The sequence below is a fragment of the Anopheles stephensi genome, chromosome 3 (assembly GCF_013141755.1).
Source record: "Anopheles stephensi strain Indian chromosome 3, UCI_ANSTEP_V1.0, whole genome shotgun sequence".
NCBI classification, from domain to species: domain Eukaryota; kingdom Metazoa; phylum Arthropoda; class Insecta; order Diptera; family Culicidae; genus Anopheles; species Anopheles stephensi.
The window spans coordinates 46273981-46289415 of NC_050203.1; the positions used below are offsets into that span (position 1 = coordinate 46273981).

General features: G+C 45.1%; 2 protein-coding genes across 4 annotated transcripts; one reads left to right on the forward strand and one right to left on the reverse strand.

Annotated features, from left to right (window-relative positions):
- Positions 1 to 1437: 1437 nt before the first annotated feature.
- On the reverse strand, positions 1438 to 11058 carry LOC118511174 (kinesin heavy chain). 2 transcript variants are annotated; one of them, XR_004906117.1, is made up of 7 exons: positions 10923 to 11058; positions 10601 to 10851; positions 4507 to 4806; positions 4315 to 4451; positions 4106 to 4245; positions 3958 to 4005; positions 1438 to 1609 (listed from the first exon to the last, which is right to left on the reverse strand). XR_004906117.1 is itself a non-coding variant. In XM_036053918.1 (6 exons), the coding sequence occupies exons 1-6, from the start codon at positions 4943 to 4945 to the stop codon at positions 1594 to 1596; spliced, it is 714 nt and encodes a 237-aa protein (XP_035909811.1). In that variant the 5' UTR covers positions 4946 to 5768; the 3' UTR covers positions 1438 to 1593. The 2 variants fall into 2 exon arrangements, 1 of the variants encoding a protein (XP_035909811.1); XM_036053918.1 differs by lacking the exons at positions 10601 to 10851; positions 10923 to 11058 and adding an exon at positions 4873 to 5768.
- On the forward strand, positions 6192 to 13110 carry LOC118511173. 2 transcript variants are annotated; one of them, XM_036053916.1, is made up of 11 exons: positions 6192 to 6717; positions 8401 to 9031; positions 9193 to 9280; positions 9579 to 9750; positions 9839 to 10010; positions 10112 to 10264; positions 10445 to 10531; positions 10603 to 10973; positions 11055 to 11132; positions 11321 to 11633; positions 11710 to 13110. In XM_036053916.1, exons 2-11 carry the CDS (start codon positions 8807 to 8809, stop codon positions 12034 to 12036), a joined length of 1986 nt encoding a protein of 661 aa, XP_035909809.1. In that variant the 5' UTR covers positions 6192 to 6717; positions 8401 to 8806; the 3' UTR covers positions 12037 to 13110. The 2 variants fall into 2 exon arrangements, with proteins under 2 accessions (XP_035909809.1, XP_035909810.1); XM_036053917.1 differs by having other exon boundaries at positions 9615 to 9750.
- Positions 13111 to 15435: the final 2325 nt, after the last annotated feature.

Consider the following 15435-nt stretch of genomic DNA (forward strand, 5'->3'; position numbering starts at 1 on the left):
AAGACTCCAACAGCGATTCAAATGCATTTCATACCAGTTGGCTCTTCAGCCTTTATCGTCCCAAGGAAGTACCAGGCAGGCATTTTAGACATGGTGCAGCTTAGATGCGATATCTGATCGACTAGACATAAACCCGATACTCAAACGATTCCAACTGTAGTGAATCATAACTCTACCTTTAGCTATTGTTTCTTTAATTTAACTAATTTACATATAAATTTTGCTCACCAACTGTCTCCAGCAGATCAAATCGCTTTTGTTGGGCTACTGCTGAAATGGGTATGCGTCACGCAATAAATCATGCTTGTAGCATTCATTAATCAGAAAGTCCAATGTCTCAATTAAGTTTGAATGTGAGGTGCGCCTAACCTCTGCAAAGTGGATCGATCAATCAGAAGCTTTATGCATTTGAAGTGATTAATAAAAGCAATAATCTGGAGCAAAACGAGACACACCACGTGCATCTGACGCTGTTTTAATAGCTTTAAAACATATGATTAATAATAATAGAACTCAGTTGTTTTTTCAAGTTGATCATTGATGAATAAGGGTCTCACATATCGTGAAGGAGCAGCTACACATGCTGGATACTAAGAATCGTGTACTTTGAATATTTCGTACCCATCAACCAACATACACTAACATTAGAAACGCTTTCATCTTTCGCTCGTTGTAAAGGCTTGTTTACAATTACAAACACAACCTGGCTATGCCCTGTATGTTAAGCAAACAGACGATCATACCGACATACCATATTGACTTAACCGTCGATCATAGGAGGAATCGTTGGAAAAGGGTCAACCGATGGGTGAGCTGGTGCTGTTGGCTGTTATGCAATAGAGTGCGGCCCAACATCGATATTTGTGAATGGTGCGAACGCAAAGGAGAGCGGGAAATGCGTTCTTAAAAATTTTCAATCGACCGCTCTCCCCCACCCCCACCCCCCTCTATCTTAACCCATGCATCCGCGTTGTTCCGTGCCACATACAACGGTGGTTAATTGACATCTCGCTACATGGCTTTTTCTAACCGCGGTACGCGCTGCAATCTATAAACGATGCAAACCGACCCAAATGATCGCAATTTGATCAATCTACGATCTACGACGATCGTGCATAAAAGTTCGTTCAACCGTGTGTTGCAGCGTACGGTTGGAGACACATTTTTGCGCACCGTCACATCGGCGGGATCTTATACAACATCTCATCAGCAGCCTGACCTTGCGGTAATGTCCCATTTGGCTGAATCATAATTCGCGAAGAGCCTGACAATGTTGTAACGTGTACATTTTTGCTGATCGGTCGGCAGTGGAAAGTGTGGTTGTAATTATATGGCCATAATCCAGCGTTTCGGACATAAGGAAAGAAAAGATAGAGAAAGTATTTCGTGGAACAAGTGACTTATTTGCGATGAAGTATATAATGTAAAAAAAAATTGTTGTTGCTCAAATTCAATAAATATATTTTGTTATAATAGTTTAGAGGGCAACACTAGAAATCAAATCTGATCTGCGGCTGGCACTTGATTCCTGTTTTGCTGAATCTTGCTCGCACTCAAGATGGTTGTCCGAAGCGTAAAGCTGATGTTCAGGATTTAAAATGCTCGATCGCTGTAAAGAAATAATATAAAAGGTTGATGATTAAATTGAAGCAAGCAGTCAATCGCCCCGAATCTGCTATTTTTTCGTTGACAAATGCGACATCATCAGCTTCGGCGTGGTAACGTCTTTTCAAAACGAGTCTCCGCTTGTGCTTCGTAAATGAATGGAGATTATGGACGGGCTGGAGAAGCGTCACGCGAAGAAGCTTTGGTGGGCAACAAAATCGTGAACTTGACTTTGACGCTTCTTCACGAAGCGTCCTTCCGCTCATTCATGGCACTCAGGCCGGGTGGTAGTCGTACGGGTTTGTTAACGTTTAACGTCGTTTGATGGTTTAATGAATGGAAGATTTTTTTCATTCAACAAAGTAAAATTTTTAAACCCAATTTCGATGGATAGAAATTGTATATGAAACAGATATCAAAAGATGTTTGATAGAATTTCGATCATTAATTGATGGATCTTCTTCTTCTTCGTCTTCTTCTTCTTCTTGGCTTTACGACCTGAGCGTTCATACCGGTCAGCTAAGGCTAGGCTAGACTTACTAGACTTCATGATACCGCAAAGTTGGATAGTCAGTCCGCACTACGGGGACCGTTCTATCCTGACCGTTTGATGAGTATATGATGGATATTAAGACTAAACAAATGATTTTTATTTGAATTGCACATTAGTCAAGATCAGCTTTAAGTTTCAATCGAGATTCAATATGAGATTCACATAAGCTCAACTACGCTATTTATAGGGAAACAAGGTTAAAACAGAAAAAAGGAATGAAGCAAAAACGATACGAATAGTTTACGATGGGAAGTATAAGCCTCTAGTTATTTGATAGCTCGTGTTGGTGTTATTGTGCTGTTTAACTCCTACGAAACTCGAAATAATATTGTTGCATATTATGCAAGCTAAAAGCGATTCATAAATTGTTATGTAAAATTAACAGTTTTTTATCATTTAAAATATCACAAAATTTTTCGATAACACACAGCCAAACACATAGGAAAGGAAGCGTGCTACTGAACGGCATGAGAGCTTTCGCCTCACCATCGGTGGTCGAGTGATGTAACAGCGACCACTGCACGATATTCGATCGAGGAGTCCTCGACCGTGAAAAATGGCACTGCAATCTACGAGATTCGATCAGCTTCGGATGGTGGGCATATGCCAGGCGCAGTTTGTGAAAGAGGTCACCAGTCACCCACATGCGTGGTAGTCGCCTGAAGGGACCGTAGTCCTAGCGGTGTACGAACGAAAGCATGCCAAAGTTGAATGATTATTGGCGAACTCCCCGTAATTGGTTCATTTACCTGTCTCGCGAAACATATCAGCGGCGCGAATGGCGATGGTTTGAAAAGTGTTTGGAATGGAGTGTGTCTTTATGAGTATTGAAAAAAGATGGACTGCATCAGTCCAATCATCATTGGTGTGCTCAATAGTTGAAAGGTGTTGAAACATTTATCATGAGCAAAATATTACCAAACTTCAGTCACCAGACTTAGCTATCAAGCGTACGTTAGTGCGTAGACTGGAACGAATGGCTGTGATTGTGTTGCTGGTTGCCGCTTACCGTAAGCGTAACTTTGTCCTGAAGTATGATCGTGATGGTGACCTCGGTGGCGAAGTCATTTCGCGAACTATTTACTCTCCGGGAGCACCTATCCGTCAGTAGCAGATTGTGCCGGTACGGATTTTTTTTCTGCTCGTCGCTTTGGGATGGAAAGACCAACGCAAGAAATGAGAAGTAGACGTGGACTATTTCGTTCGCTTTTAAAATCAGCCCCATTTTTTGCGACCCCTTTCTTTGGCCTGTCGAACATTTCTTCAGTTGCGTTCAGCCTTGAAAAGCCCTCACTCACGGGTTGTTCGGTTTTCGACCCCCCTCGGCGACCTGCATGGCCTGGGGGAGTATGAGAGTGAGGGTGTTTTTTGTGTGCATATAGTCCACCGTTAAAAATTGGAACAATTCGTTTAAGTGCCGATAAGCGCCGGTGGATCTATTCGCAGGGCTGGCGAATTGCGGGAGAGTGGACAACGGCGAAGGAATGATGCCGGATCGCCGAAATATGGCAATGTGCACCGAAACGTGCGGTCTAAGAAAATTGGCCGGGAAGAATTGTAAGCAAATGGGGTTCAGCATCTACCGTCTACCCAGCCCGGTGGCGGACCGTTCCAAGATAGTTAATGAATCGATCGAGGGCCATATTTTAGATGTCCTTCCCGAGCGCGATTGTGATTGCCGCAGGCATTGTGTAAAATGGTCGAGGTTCGAGCCCGTATGGGCGTAGAATTTGGGCCCGGGTAGAGCTGAATTTGGCGAATGGATTTAGTATTCAATCAGTATGTAGCCTTCTGCTTACCTCTGATCCTTTTTGCGCTGAGCGGCTGTTACATTCTCAAATGGATAGCTTTTAGTAAGAAACAGAAACATCATAAAGCTTGATTAGTGATATAAAACTCAATGATGACTACGCCCCAAAGATTGTATACTTAAGTAAAGTAGCTTACAATGTAGCTTGGTTCAAGGATGAGGTCACACTGTTGCCACTATCCGGTGTCAAAGGTTCGCAACGGCATTGGTCCAGCTGAGCTGTCAAACTTTTGATCTGTCGCTCTAAGCGTTCATTTGTTGCTTCGAGATGATCAATCTAGAAGAAAATAGTACAAGAATCTTAAGTTTATTTCAGTACCAGCTACACTAACTCTCTCATCATTACCGATTCTAGCTCGAATTCTAAATCATCAATCGTGTCATAGGCTTTGTACAGCTGCTTCTCCAAAACTCCACACCGATGCTCGAGGGAAGCGACTTTATTTTCTGTGGTTTTTGGTTTTCCTACATCAGAAAGGTTTCCTGTAAACAGAACAAATGCAGTGTTTTTCCTATCCGTATCACAATAGGTACTCACCAATAATTTCCACCGGCACTTGTTTCCTTTTCGCACGTGATTGCTTCGCTTCCCGCGCGCTTTGCTCGTAAGCTTTCAGCTTCTGGTTTTGCGTAACGTATTCGTGAATAAGATCATTGTAACGCTTCTTGAGGAGCACCTGTGCTTCGTACTGTTCGGCGTTTCGAACGATTTCCTTTTCCAGTGCCGACTTACAGCGTAGACGTCCCTCCTCGGCTGTAGCGTACTGTATCCGGAAGTTGGCTACATCTTCCACCAGCACACTGTTCTCTTGTCGCAGCTTACGATTCTTTGTTTCCACTGAAAATGAAACCAGCACTAGAGAACTGAAGACCATTCTTGAGTCCTTATCCCCGCTTCACCTACTGTTGTCTAGCTGGGTAATTAGTTCACGAATCTTTTTGTTTAATCGTAAAATGTTCTCCTCGTATTTATCCATGGCCGGGCACTCATAAACTGTTTCTGCCACTTGTGAACCCAAAACATGGCAGTATGAAGTCACGCTTATAGCGTTTATCAAAATATCAGGTCAAAGCATAAGATTTACTGATAAGATTATTTTGAATCAGGGTAAGGCATTTGTGTTCGATTTCAAGAGTAGACACACGCAAGGGAGGGGCTAGTTGTTGGCAGTAGCGGAAGGTTCTAAACATGCTAATAACTTTTATTTTACTGAATAAAACACTTGCTTCAATTCAAAAACAAACCCTCGATGCCTGGCAAATCTTCATGTTTCATACAAAACAATAAATCTATTAAGGGTTATTTCGTTACATGTCACAACAGCGCCATCTAGCGGTTGGTAGATGAAGTATACAGTGAAACATTTCACACAACACAGTAGCAGACATCAACTGAAGGTCTGAAGGAGGATTTTTCGGTTTTTTGCTTTTAAAAGGTAGTTCTGAACATACGAACGAACATTTTGAAAAAAAGTAGAAAAAACATTTTTCATTTTTACGGACTAATTAATATTGACTAGATATTGTTGGATAATTCTAGATCCAGAAAAGCTCTATGTAATACTGCACTAGTTCTTGAAGCTTTGTGAGGCTATGCCTGATTTAACGACTTTAACGAAATTTAACGCCTCGCTTTTAGTGGTTTGAATGAGTTCATGAATCGAACAATTATATTAAAAAGTTTTACATATGGCTGTCACGGTTCACAAAGCATTTTAGCTTGAAAGTTAATTGTTTAGAAAACAATAAGTGTTGGAATGAAATTGTCATATTGAGTTCCGCAAAACAGTTTTCCAAATAAATAAGAAACATAATTTTGACAAATGCCGAACGGATTGTTCGAAAATTTATGCGTTGTCTTAATACTTGCAACAGTATTAGTAATTGCTGTGAAAAAAACTTCCGAAGCACATGCGCAGTACAACATAAACATAGGAACTGCCATCCTGCTCATATTGACAAATGGCACGTGTTGAAATTATCCATCGCATTCATCTAAAAAGGCTCGGAGCACCGCACTGATGTCCACAAAAATTTGGCATTGTAGTGGCGCACAAGGAGTGGTGCAACTGTGGGCAAAAAGCTGGGCAAACCAAGAGTGATTGGCTTGTGCTATCCTTTTTCCACCGAGTTCCCACCGCACTTCAGGACTTCAGGAGTGCTGGCAGGTTCGCTTCAGTGTGGGTGTACGGATGTGTGTGTGTGTGTAATGTGTGTAGTTATGTCACACACCAACAAGCAACTCGCTCCAGACTGGCGTAACCGTGCACGGAAAACAGAGCCAGTTCTCCTAGTCGGTCCGGTGTCAGTGTTCCGTGCCTGTACGCAGCTCGTCAAAACAATGCAAGCTATTTGCCACTAAAAATGGCCGTCTAGGGTTGTGGTTTCCGACCCCCAGAACGTAAGTGCTACGTGCACCTGCCGGAAGGATATTAATCGTTTGTGTGTTGTGCGACAGTGCTCAAGTGTCGGCCACAGCTTTTCGGGAGTTTTCCTAAAGTTTTCCTGCTGGGAAGTCAGCAATAACAAGCTAATGGTGGAGTTTTGCCCAGTTTTGACGTACATGGTCCATAAGCGCTATTCCGCATTGGAGTTCTAGAAACGGTGTTGTGTCGCGAATTGAATAGTAATATAGAAGTGAAATATACGCTGGGACTGCGGTAGAACTGCTCAACTTCTGCAGCCAGTGATGGTGAACGCTTTACCGGTGGTTACGTGAATCCCCAAGTGCAAGACTAACGCAGTTACAGTAAGTAGTGCATTCTAACTAGAGTTGTTTCATAACCGGTGTGGCTCTTGTGGGAATTGATATGGAAAGCGAACTTCGATACGAGTAATCTCAACCAGCACTGTACTTCTCAACTAGTCGTTCCTTATCAATGCTAAACAATAACCAGCTTCTTTACACCGCCTCTATCCTTTTCTGAGGTTAGACTTTGTTGGAAAACAAATTTTGGCAACAGTTTGCATTGAGGCCGGCCATTTGACCAAGTGCTCGTAAAGCGAAAACAAAAACCCAACCGTGACCTACATTTACTCGTGGAAAAACACAATTGCCCCAAGCAACGTGCTAAGGAGCTGAGCATGGAAATGAGCAAACGAATGATCCTTGACTTCTACCAGCGTGGTCATGGGTTTCATTAAAACACACACCCTTGTCAAACTGTTTTGTTTTTTTTTTTTGGCTCTTCCCAATGAATCCCCATTTAAAGAACACGGTGTTGAGATGGAACATCGGATCACCGTAGCATTTTTGCACATTCGGCCACTACCAAAAGACCTAAGCTAACGAGACGATAGCGTCTAAGCAGCGGTGCTTAGCAGTGGTAATATGTTACAGAACTTTATTGATGAGTGTCAGCCCGGAATGGCCAGCAAGCGAGGTGGGCAAGCCCACCAAAACACGATGCTGGCACCGGTATCCACTGTCCTAATCCGAGTTGGTGGTATTGCTGCGGGAGAAAAAGGGATAACATGGACGGGGGGCCCATAAATTGAGTGCACGAAACGGGTTCCAAGTTTGAAATCTATTCTAGCGCACGGGGAAGCATGAGCATGCGAAGTTTCCAAACATTTCGTATGCAAACCAGCATTTAATGCCCTGGGAGACTGAGGCTTCCGCATGGGAAATATTTATCGATCCTGGTCTGTGGTACGCACGATAAGCAGCTATGCCACACCAGTTTTGGGCAAAAACTGGCAGCGATGTATGGATGAGCAATTTGCATTCGATTTTGGAAAATTTTGGAAAGAAGTTCCCTTTGTGCTGAAGGAGTTGAGTGTGAATAAATTGTTAGAAAATTATCATATTTCAGTGCTTCACACAGTGCCGATGAGGATACTCTCCCAAGTAAAGACAACTTCACGTTGTACCTAAAGAAAAGGACTTTTGCTTTGTTATACTCGTAACGTGCTTGCATTGCATCGCATTGCATAACGCACATTCTTAAAGATTTATTGTCAAATCAAAAAGATTTCTTTTGCCACCGATTGCATGCCACATCGACAGTGCCTTTAAATGTTTCTTCCTCCCGCCCAACCCTCCCCCCTCCCCTTCCCACACACGTGCCACAAACTGCTTCGTTGTCTGCTGCCAAAGGATGTTTAAAATTTTACGAGCCTTCCACAATCGAGCGGCGTACAGCGTTTCCTTTGCACTCTATTATTATCATCGGCATCGGCAATGTGGCTGCAATGGATGGCCTTTGGTTGGCCGTCACTACAGGCTACCCTCTACAACGGGCAATGGCTGCCGGTGAGGCAGCGTGTGCATGTCCTTGTCGTTATTTGCGATGAGCATTATCTTGCAAGTGTTTGCGAAAGGCTCCCAAAGTGCGGCCGTCGGTTGCACCGGCGATTCATGAATGCAATCGTAGCGCTGTGCTGTTAATGCATATGTATAGAAACGTATCCTTTTTGCCGTATCGTACAGGGGCTAGATGTCAACCACAATGCCGCAAAGCAGATGGAAGTGGACTACCGTGTTGGAAGGATAAAAACCCGCCCCACGTACACTGAACGTTTGGCCGCCGCCACCGCTAACGAGACCGATGTGTCACGGTGTGTGTATGCTTGCGGTGGGTACATGCAACCATCAGTTCACTGTCGGAGGACAGCCTTCCACACGGAGTCATTGATTGAGCCCTCGCAATCCTTCGCACTCCCACACCCACGTATCCCAACTCTGCTGACGGTGGTCCGGTTTCTAAGACACAACGACCAACACCACTAGTAGCTTCAGAGACACATCAGACAGAAGCAAAGCCAGTCCTCCTGCCACCGATTGAAGCCGATAGGAAGCAGAAGCATCACCACCAGCAGCACCAGCAGCACCAGCAATGTCCTCCCGTACGAAGCGCATCAAGAAAACGTCCTGGGGTGCAAGGGAGCGGGCGGGCATGAGCTTCCTGATTGTCGTGGCGTTCTTCGCCGTCTTCGGGCTCATCATTCTGACGGAGGTTCTGATGATAGACGATCGGGGCCGGGCGGGTAGCATAATCGTACGGCACGGCAGCAATGGCGGCCGGTTCGGTGAATCTGTTCCGGACTATGACGATGTGAAGGTAAGCTGACGCTAAATTATACTCCACCGGCGTGAAAGCGTAATAAGATAGCGAGCGAAACAGCTAAATGAACCGGTCGGTCCGGGGCCAGGATACAATCAACACTAACCCATCCCCTGTTTTCGATACACGCATCGCATCGGCGGCTTTCGGTGGAACAGGACGACTATCTGGACGATACGGGAATCTTCGTGCGGGAGACCAAATATGGCGGCACAGCAGTGAAGAACATTTTGAAGAATCAAAAAGGTATGACGCTCCGTGCACTGCTGCTTGGCTATAGGGAAAGTTTTTAGTTGTTATTGTCCCGTATGGTAGAATTATTCTTGTGTAGAAATTTCAATCAATCTCTCTCATTTAAAAAAACCCCTAATTTCAATATTCCCATGCCCCATTTGCATTAGGATATTAGTTCCCCTATCGCACCTCTTTCTTGTTCTTGCCTATGGCTCTGCACATACATTGCTCTTACCGTCACCGTGTAATAGTTGCGTAGTTATTTCCCCCATTTGTGAATGGTTGTACTTTTCTCCTATCGACTTCGAAGATCTGAAAAACTCTATTGGCATATCCGTGCTAACAGATTCGGCCGAGCCGCGCAACCCTCCGATTGTGCCTTGGGGCCAGATGTTGCCGTCAAAGATCGAACAAACGTTGCCCCGCTTTCCGGTCGACATGAAGCCGACGGACGGCTCGTGGGAGATAGTGAACGGTACCAGGTAAGGTTGCGCTGGCCGCAATGCATTGCTGGCGTTTAGCGATAGCGGTCCCGTGTTGATTCGTTCTACCGCATCTCCTTTCCGCCAGGTACAAGTTTTTCGTGTTTTCCGCATTCTACGATCGGCGCGACGGTAAGCTGGTGCGTGTTATCGGGGCCACCAAAACGCGTGGCCCGGAAAAAGTGTGGTGCCGGTTCTGGTACCAAACGGGGGTGAACAGTACGAAATATCGATCGGCATCGGTGATGGCTCGGGTGAAGGTGAGTGTGTGTGACTGCCAGATGTGCTGCATTGTGTCGACAGCGATGACTACGCTGGGTACGTGGTTATTGGTTTTTACTTGTCGGGGCTTTTCTTGCAGATCATCCGTGAGAACTGGAACCTTAAGTACAGCGCCTGTTTTATCCTGTGCCCCATACGGGGCCCGTACCCGGAGATTCCGCACGCCGTTAGTGTGGTTAGCAAGATAAGAGCGGCACCGGGTAATGTACTTATGCTGCGAAACACTGACAACGTAAGTGTGTGTGTGTGTTTTGGTTTATGTCGATCAAGATAAAAAATTCAAAATCGAATCCTTACTTCCATATGGATCGTATTATATGCAGAAACAACATATATTTTTGCCTTCTGTTAGATCCCTTTTCAGTCCCTTTTAATATAAATTTTACTTTCTGATTGATTATTATTATACTAGGATCCCGATTTCACGAATCGAACGTTCAGCAACATACCCAACAGCATTGGAGTGTGTGTGAAGCCGTTACACTTTAACTACGATCAGGTAATATAGATCGAGATGATCAGGATCATTCTATCTACCGTCCACCAACAACGTTTGGTTGCTACTTACAGGCGCTCTATTTGCTAGAGTTTCTCGAACTCAACAACTTGCTAGGCGTAAGTCACTTCACCTTTTACAACCATACGATCGGACCGAAAGCGTCCTGCGTGCTGCAGCACTACGTGAATGGCGATCTGCCTCAGCACATCGCACCGTACGAAGACGCTAGCCCGCCAAAGGCTCGCAACGGCTCGTCGCTCGATACGACCGATGGGCCGTATCATATGCCTACCAAATACAATGAAGACAATACTGCACAACTGAAGCCAAAAATCACTGTAAATATTTTGCCCTGGAATTTAAGAATGCGCTCACAAAAGGAGATACGTACCGAGGGGCTATTTGCCTCGCTCAACGACTGCCTCTATCGCAGTATGTACAGGTATGTGCCGTGCGGGTCGTCGGTCCTCGGGAGCAAGCATAAGGACCGCTCCTCCTCATCAACACTGTTTTTGTTTTGCAGATACTCACATGTTGCTTTGATTGACTTGGACGAGTTTATCATACCGCACCACAATGACACTTTGATCGATCTCATCACGTAAGTGGACCGCCATCGAGTATGCACTCCAAGCGCATGCCTTTGAAGAACGGCTTCGGCACCGAACGCCGCTAAACAGCACTTGAGATACTCGCACTCGTGACGGTAATGGTGTGTATTTTCTGTTTCCTTTCCCCTTTCTTCCGCTGCATCGCTTCGTTGCTCCGATGGGATGGCTGGCCGGATAGATGGTTGTCGAAGCGCATCAACAACCGCAACACTGGAGCCTACTCGTTCCAGAACGCATTTTTCTATCTGCAGTTCGCCGACGACGAGATGATGTACACGGGATCGCAAACGCAGACCAACCTTCGGGCGGCACTTACCACACAGCGCAAGACACGCCGAAGATCGAAGCTGCATCCACAGAAGCAGCGGTCCAAGTACATCTGCAAACCGGAAGCCGTCATCGAGGCGGGCAATCACTTCGTGTGGGAGTTCTGCCCCGGCCGAGGTTCGCTGAACGTACCGGCCGATGCAGCCATCTTGCACCATTACCGGGTAAGTCATCGCTGGCGAGTTTTCGTCACTAAGCCACTACTGTGTTACTAAACCGTCTCTTGTGCTATCATTGTAGGTATGCGAGTTCGGTGGAGACGATTGTATCAAGACACCGTCGCTAGTGGATCGCACAGCGCATCGCTACTCAAAGCGCTTGCTGGACCGGGTTGGAACGGTGTACAACTATCTGAAAGAAACGTGCAGCCTGCCCGATATCCCGAGGGCTCCCACGAAGCCTCCACCAACGCGCAAGAAAGAGCTCAAAATACGAGTCCCGCTGAAGCCGGAAGGTGACAAGAAAGTGACTGAATCGAACCAAAAACCCCAGCCAGAGCCGGTCAGCGATGCATCACAGGGACCTGTAGCGACGGTTCCGGTGGAAGTAATACCGAAGACACGTTGATGACGTACTCGTGCTTGGCACGAGCGAAATCGACATTCATCTGTTTGGTAAAGATTTGCCTTGTGAGGGGTTTGGCTCTCATGCGCTATCTAGTGAAAACCCCCGTCAAAGGCACGATGGTCTATCGGCTAATAAGTGATGGCGATAGTGACACAGAATCAATACAATTATTTGCTTCCTCCCGGCTTGTCCAACTTGAAGTTACAGTGCGATCTACAGTGCGATTGCAAAGACACAAAACATTGATCGTTTGTGCAGCGAAGAAGCTAGAGGATATTACAATATCATTAAACCAGATTCTAATGAATACTCTGCAACACAAAACATTAACCGTTCTGTAAGCGTTTACTTTCCAGTTAGTTATTTGCAGGCAGATGTCGGTGTCGGTTAGCTAGCATAGGTTTAGAAATCACGTACAATAAGCGTGCACTTGGTTGTTCTGACTCTTGGACCTAATCCAAACTAGCTGCTTTGGAGAGAAAGAGATTGATAGAGATATCGACAGTCGAACGGCGCAACGCAGAGGTAGGAGCAAACAATTTTCTAACTCTTCCATTCGTCATCATTCGCCAATTTCGGATCGATCTGAACCCGAGGATTGTCCAGCACAATAGCTATTTAGAGCAGCAGCGCAAACCGTAGCGAAAGGACGCTGCAGACGCGGAGCTATGTAGCACGTTATAAGAGCTACTCTAGCTAAGAGCAGATACCTAATGGCGTTAATCGATAATGCAATGCAGCGACAGAGTCTTAGAACATCGCATATCAGATAAAGGAAGGAATGCAACTCACGGTACTCATTTCTTTTCGTCCTACCTACCGAGAGAACGAGCTAGAGTGGTGTACATTCACGCACAAGACAATTGATGGCCATCGATTAAAATATCTTATAGTTTCGGCAGATGGAACGATCGAGATGAAATAGTTTTCCGTAGGTTTAACGTTTCAGTATCGTGTACGGGCGAACAATAATACTATGCAGCTTTGATAGCAGATAGCAGACGCGTTTCCAATTCGTTGCGTTTCGTTGCGACTCTTGCGTTGCGAGCCTACCATAATAGCCCCATATGCAACTCAGTGTAATTATTCTACATAACATTGGACGGTGGCGTTCTTAGGTGCGATCTTTCTGTACCGGATTTTAATTGACACAGCAAACATATATTTATCATACTCATGGCGAAGGATTGAAACAGGCGGACCGAAACAGGAGCGACGAGAGCTAATCAAACGGGTGGGAGGGATTGTAATGGGATATAATAAAGAAAGGACATATTTTACAAAACATCTGTGTCGGAGGGAGGGGTTTTCTATCTTTTGGTGTGTGTCAAGAGAGCGATATGAAGGTATTAAGGACTATCGGTGGCGGTGCGAGCGAGCAGCACAGGTGGCGAAGGAGAATAAAACACGACCTAGCTGAACTGATATCCTGATGCAGATATCCTGTGGCTACCGCCGGAAGAATCCGACGGCAAGGAGACGTGATGAGGATACCTGGCGCTCATCAGCGATCTGTTCGGAGGAGCACAGCGAGATCGTTGGCTAGATCTTGGAGGAGTAACCGTAGTTGGAGGAGTGCAGCCCAGGACCGAGTTTCCTGCGAACGGATAAGCGACCTGGGCATGTCTTGTATTTATAATTAATTATTGATTATTATCTTATAAGCATAACCTACCCTGGGCAGGCCAAGAAGCAGAAGAAGAAATAAGAAATTGAAGTTCTTTTACAGATGCGCTGTTGTGATATTGTAATTCGGTGATATTTGCTACCGTGATTTGGAGTAGTTGTCGGTGGACTTGAAAACAATTTAAACTGTGAGTTTAAATGGTTTTAAGTCTTCTTTTATTTTATCTTACTAATCAACAGACACCATTACATATGCGAATGCTAGAAACATATTACAAGTTGTACAGAACAGATGCTGTTTATCCTGGCCAACTGCAGTAAGGTGCTTGGACTTGTCATCAATATGGACCGTGAGCTTCAAGACACTATACACTTCAAGGCGCTCTACTACACACTGATTCGTTCGCTGCTGGAATACACCAACATTGTGTGGTGGCCAAACGCAACTCGTCCTTAGAAGCATCCAAAGGTCATTTCATGTTAAAAAGTCTGCCTTTCTTGGGAATTCATTAGAATCTCACAATTCGGCGGACTGTCCTTCATCGCGGGAATTCTCGAATACTCTTCTCGGCAATCAAAATTGTACGTCCCAGCCAGGCCACTTCGTGTCAGGGTAATGTCCGCCGTCACCCAACGTCGAACACCATTTGGTTCCTCTGCCCAGCTTCTTCACATCGTCTCGTATTTTCAATGCCATAAGCGATGCTTTCGAGCCAGGATTTTTGCAGCCACTTAAGAGGCGAATGAGGTCTAAAAGACCCAAAGTCTCTAGAAACACGGTGTCGAGAGGGGTCACACATTCAACAAAACCTCCCGAGCCACAATGTGTTAAGGGCCCAGTAACATTTTCCGAGATTTCCAACAGTCAAAGCCAACCAGGTACCTCTACTGGTGGACTACGAGGAAAACTCAATAAAATCTCAGTCACGTACAGCGCAACGGATATGAGCAGTTCTGAGAAGACACATGGTAACAGTCACTAAAAGTGAAGCCAGACCCTCTCCCCCTTTAACGTAACGCTTTGACGTTACCTCTTTTATACGGGAGAAATTTATGTAACGGGCATATGTGCTACACGCAACACGTGGCCATATGACATTGGAATCTGTTGAGGTGAGCATAAAAAAAACAGAGGTCCTAACTAGTCACGACACATCAGAGTAATTGGTATATCTTCTTCCCGAGTTAAAACCTTGGTCAAATACTGAACTGAATTATATGAACTGAATGCTAGTAAAAGTCTAGCGAATAATTTATTTACAATCACATCAAACAAGTCAGACAACTAGCAGTAAGGTTTTACATAAGATTGTACGACTTTAAATCAATATTGAACAGCTTTCGCCGTAATACTTACCTTACTGTCTCCCTTGTCCAGCACACTTTCCTGAATGGGATGTCACCATCTAAATGTGCAATAAGCGATTCTCCTCAAATCAAGCAAATAAAAGAAAGAAAGGAATCAAAGCTCCCATCGCTACCAGAATGGCCATTCCTGCCTTCCACAAACAGAGTGGTGCTGCTCGAATTATGCATAGGTAACACATATTTTCTTCCGAATACCATGAATTAGTAACCTCTTACCAATACCACCCCAAAAGCCACGTGGTTTTCTATCAACAACATCGCGTAGTACGCATCGCCACTGCGTGCTATTTACTTTTGCCCATGTTTGCCGTTCCATTTGCTCGGCATCCTTTCGGTGACACAACACATTTCCACACGCTCACCACTCTCCCTGGAACGAAACGCTCTCGCAAAAGTTCTCCCATT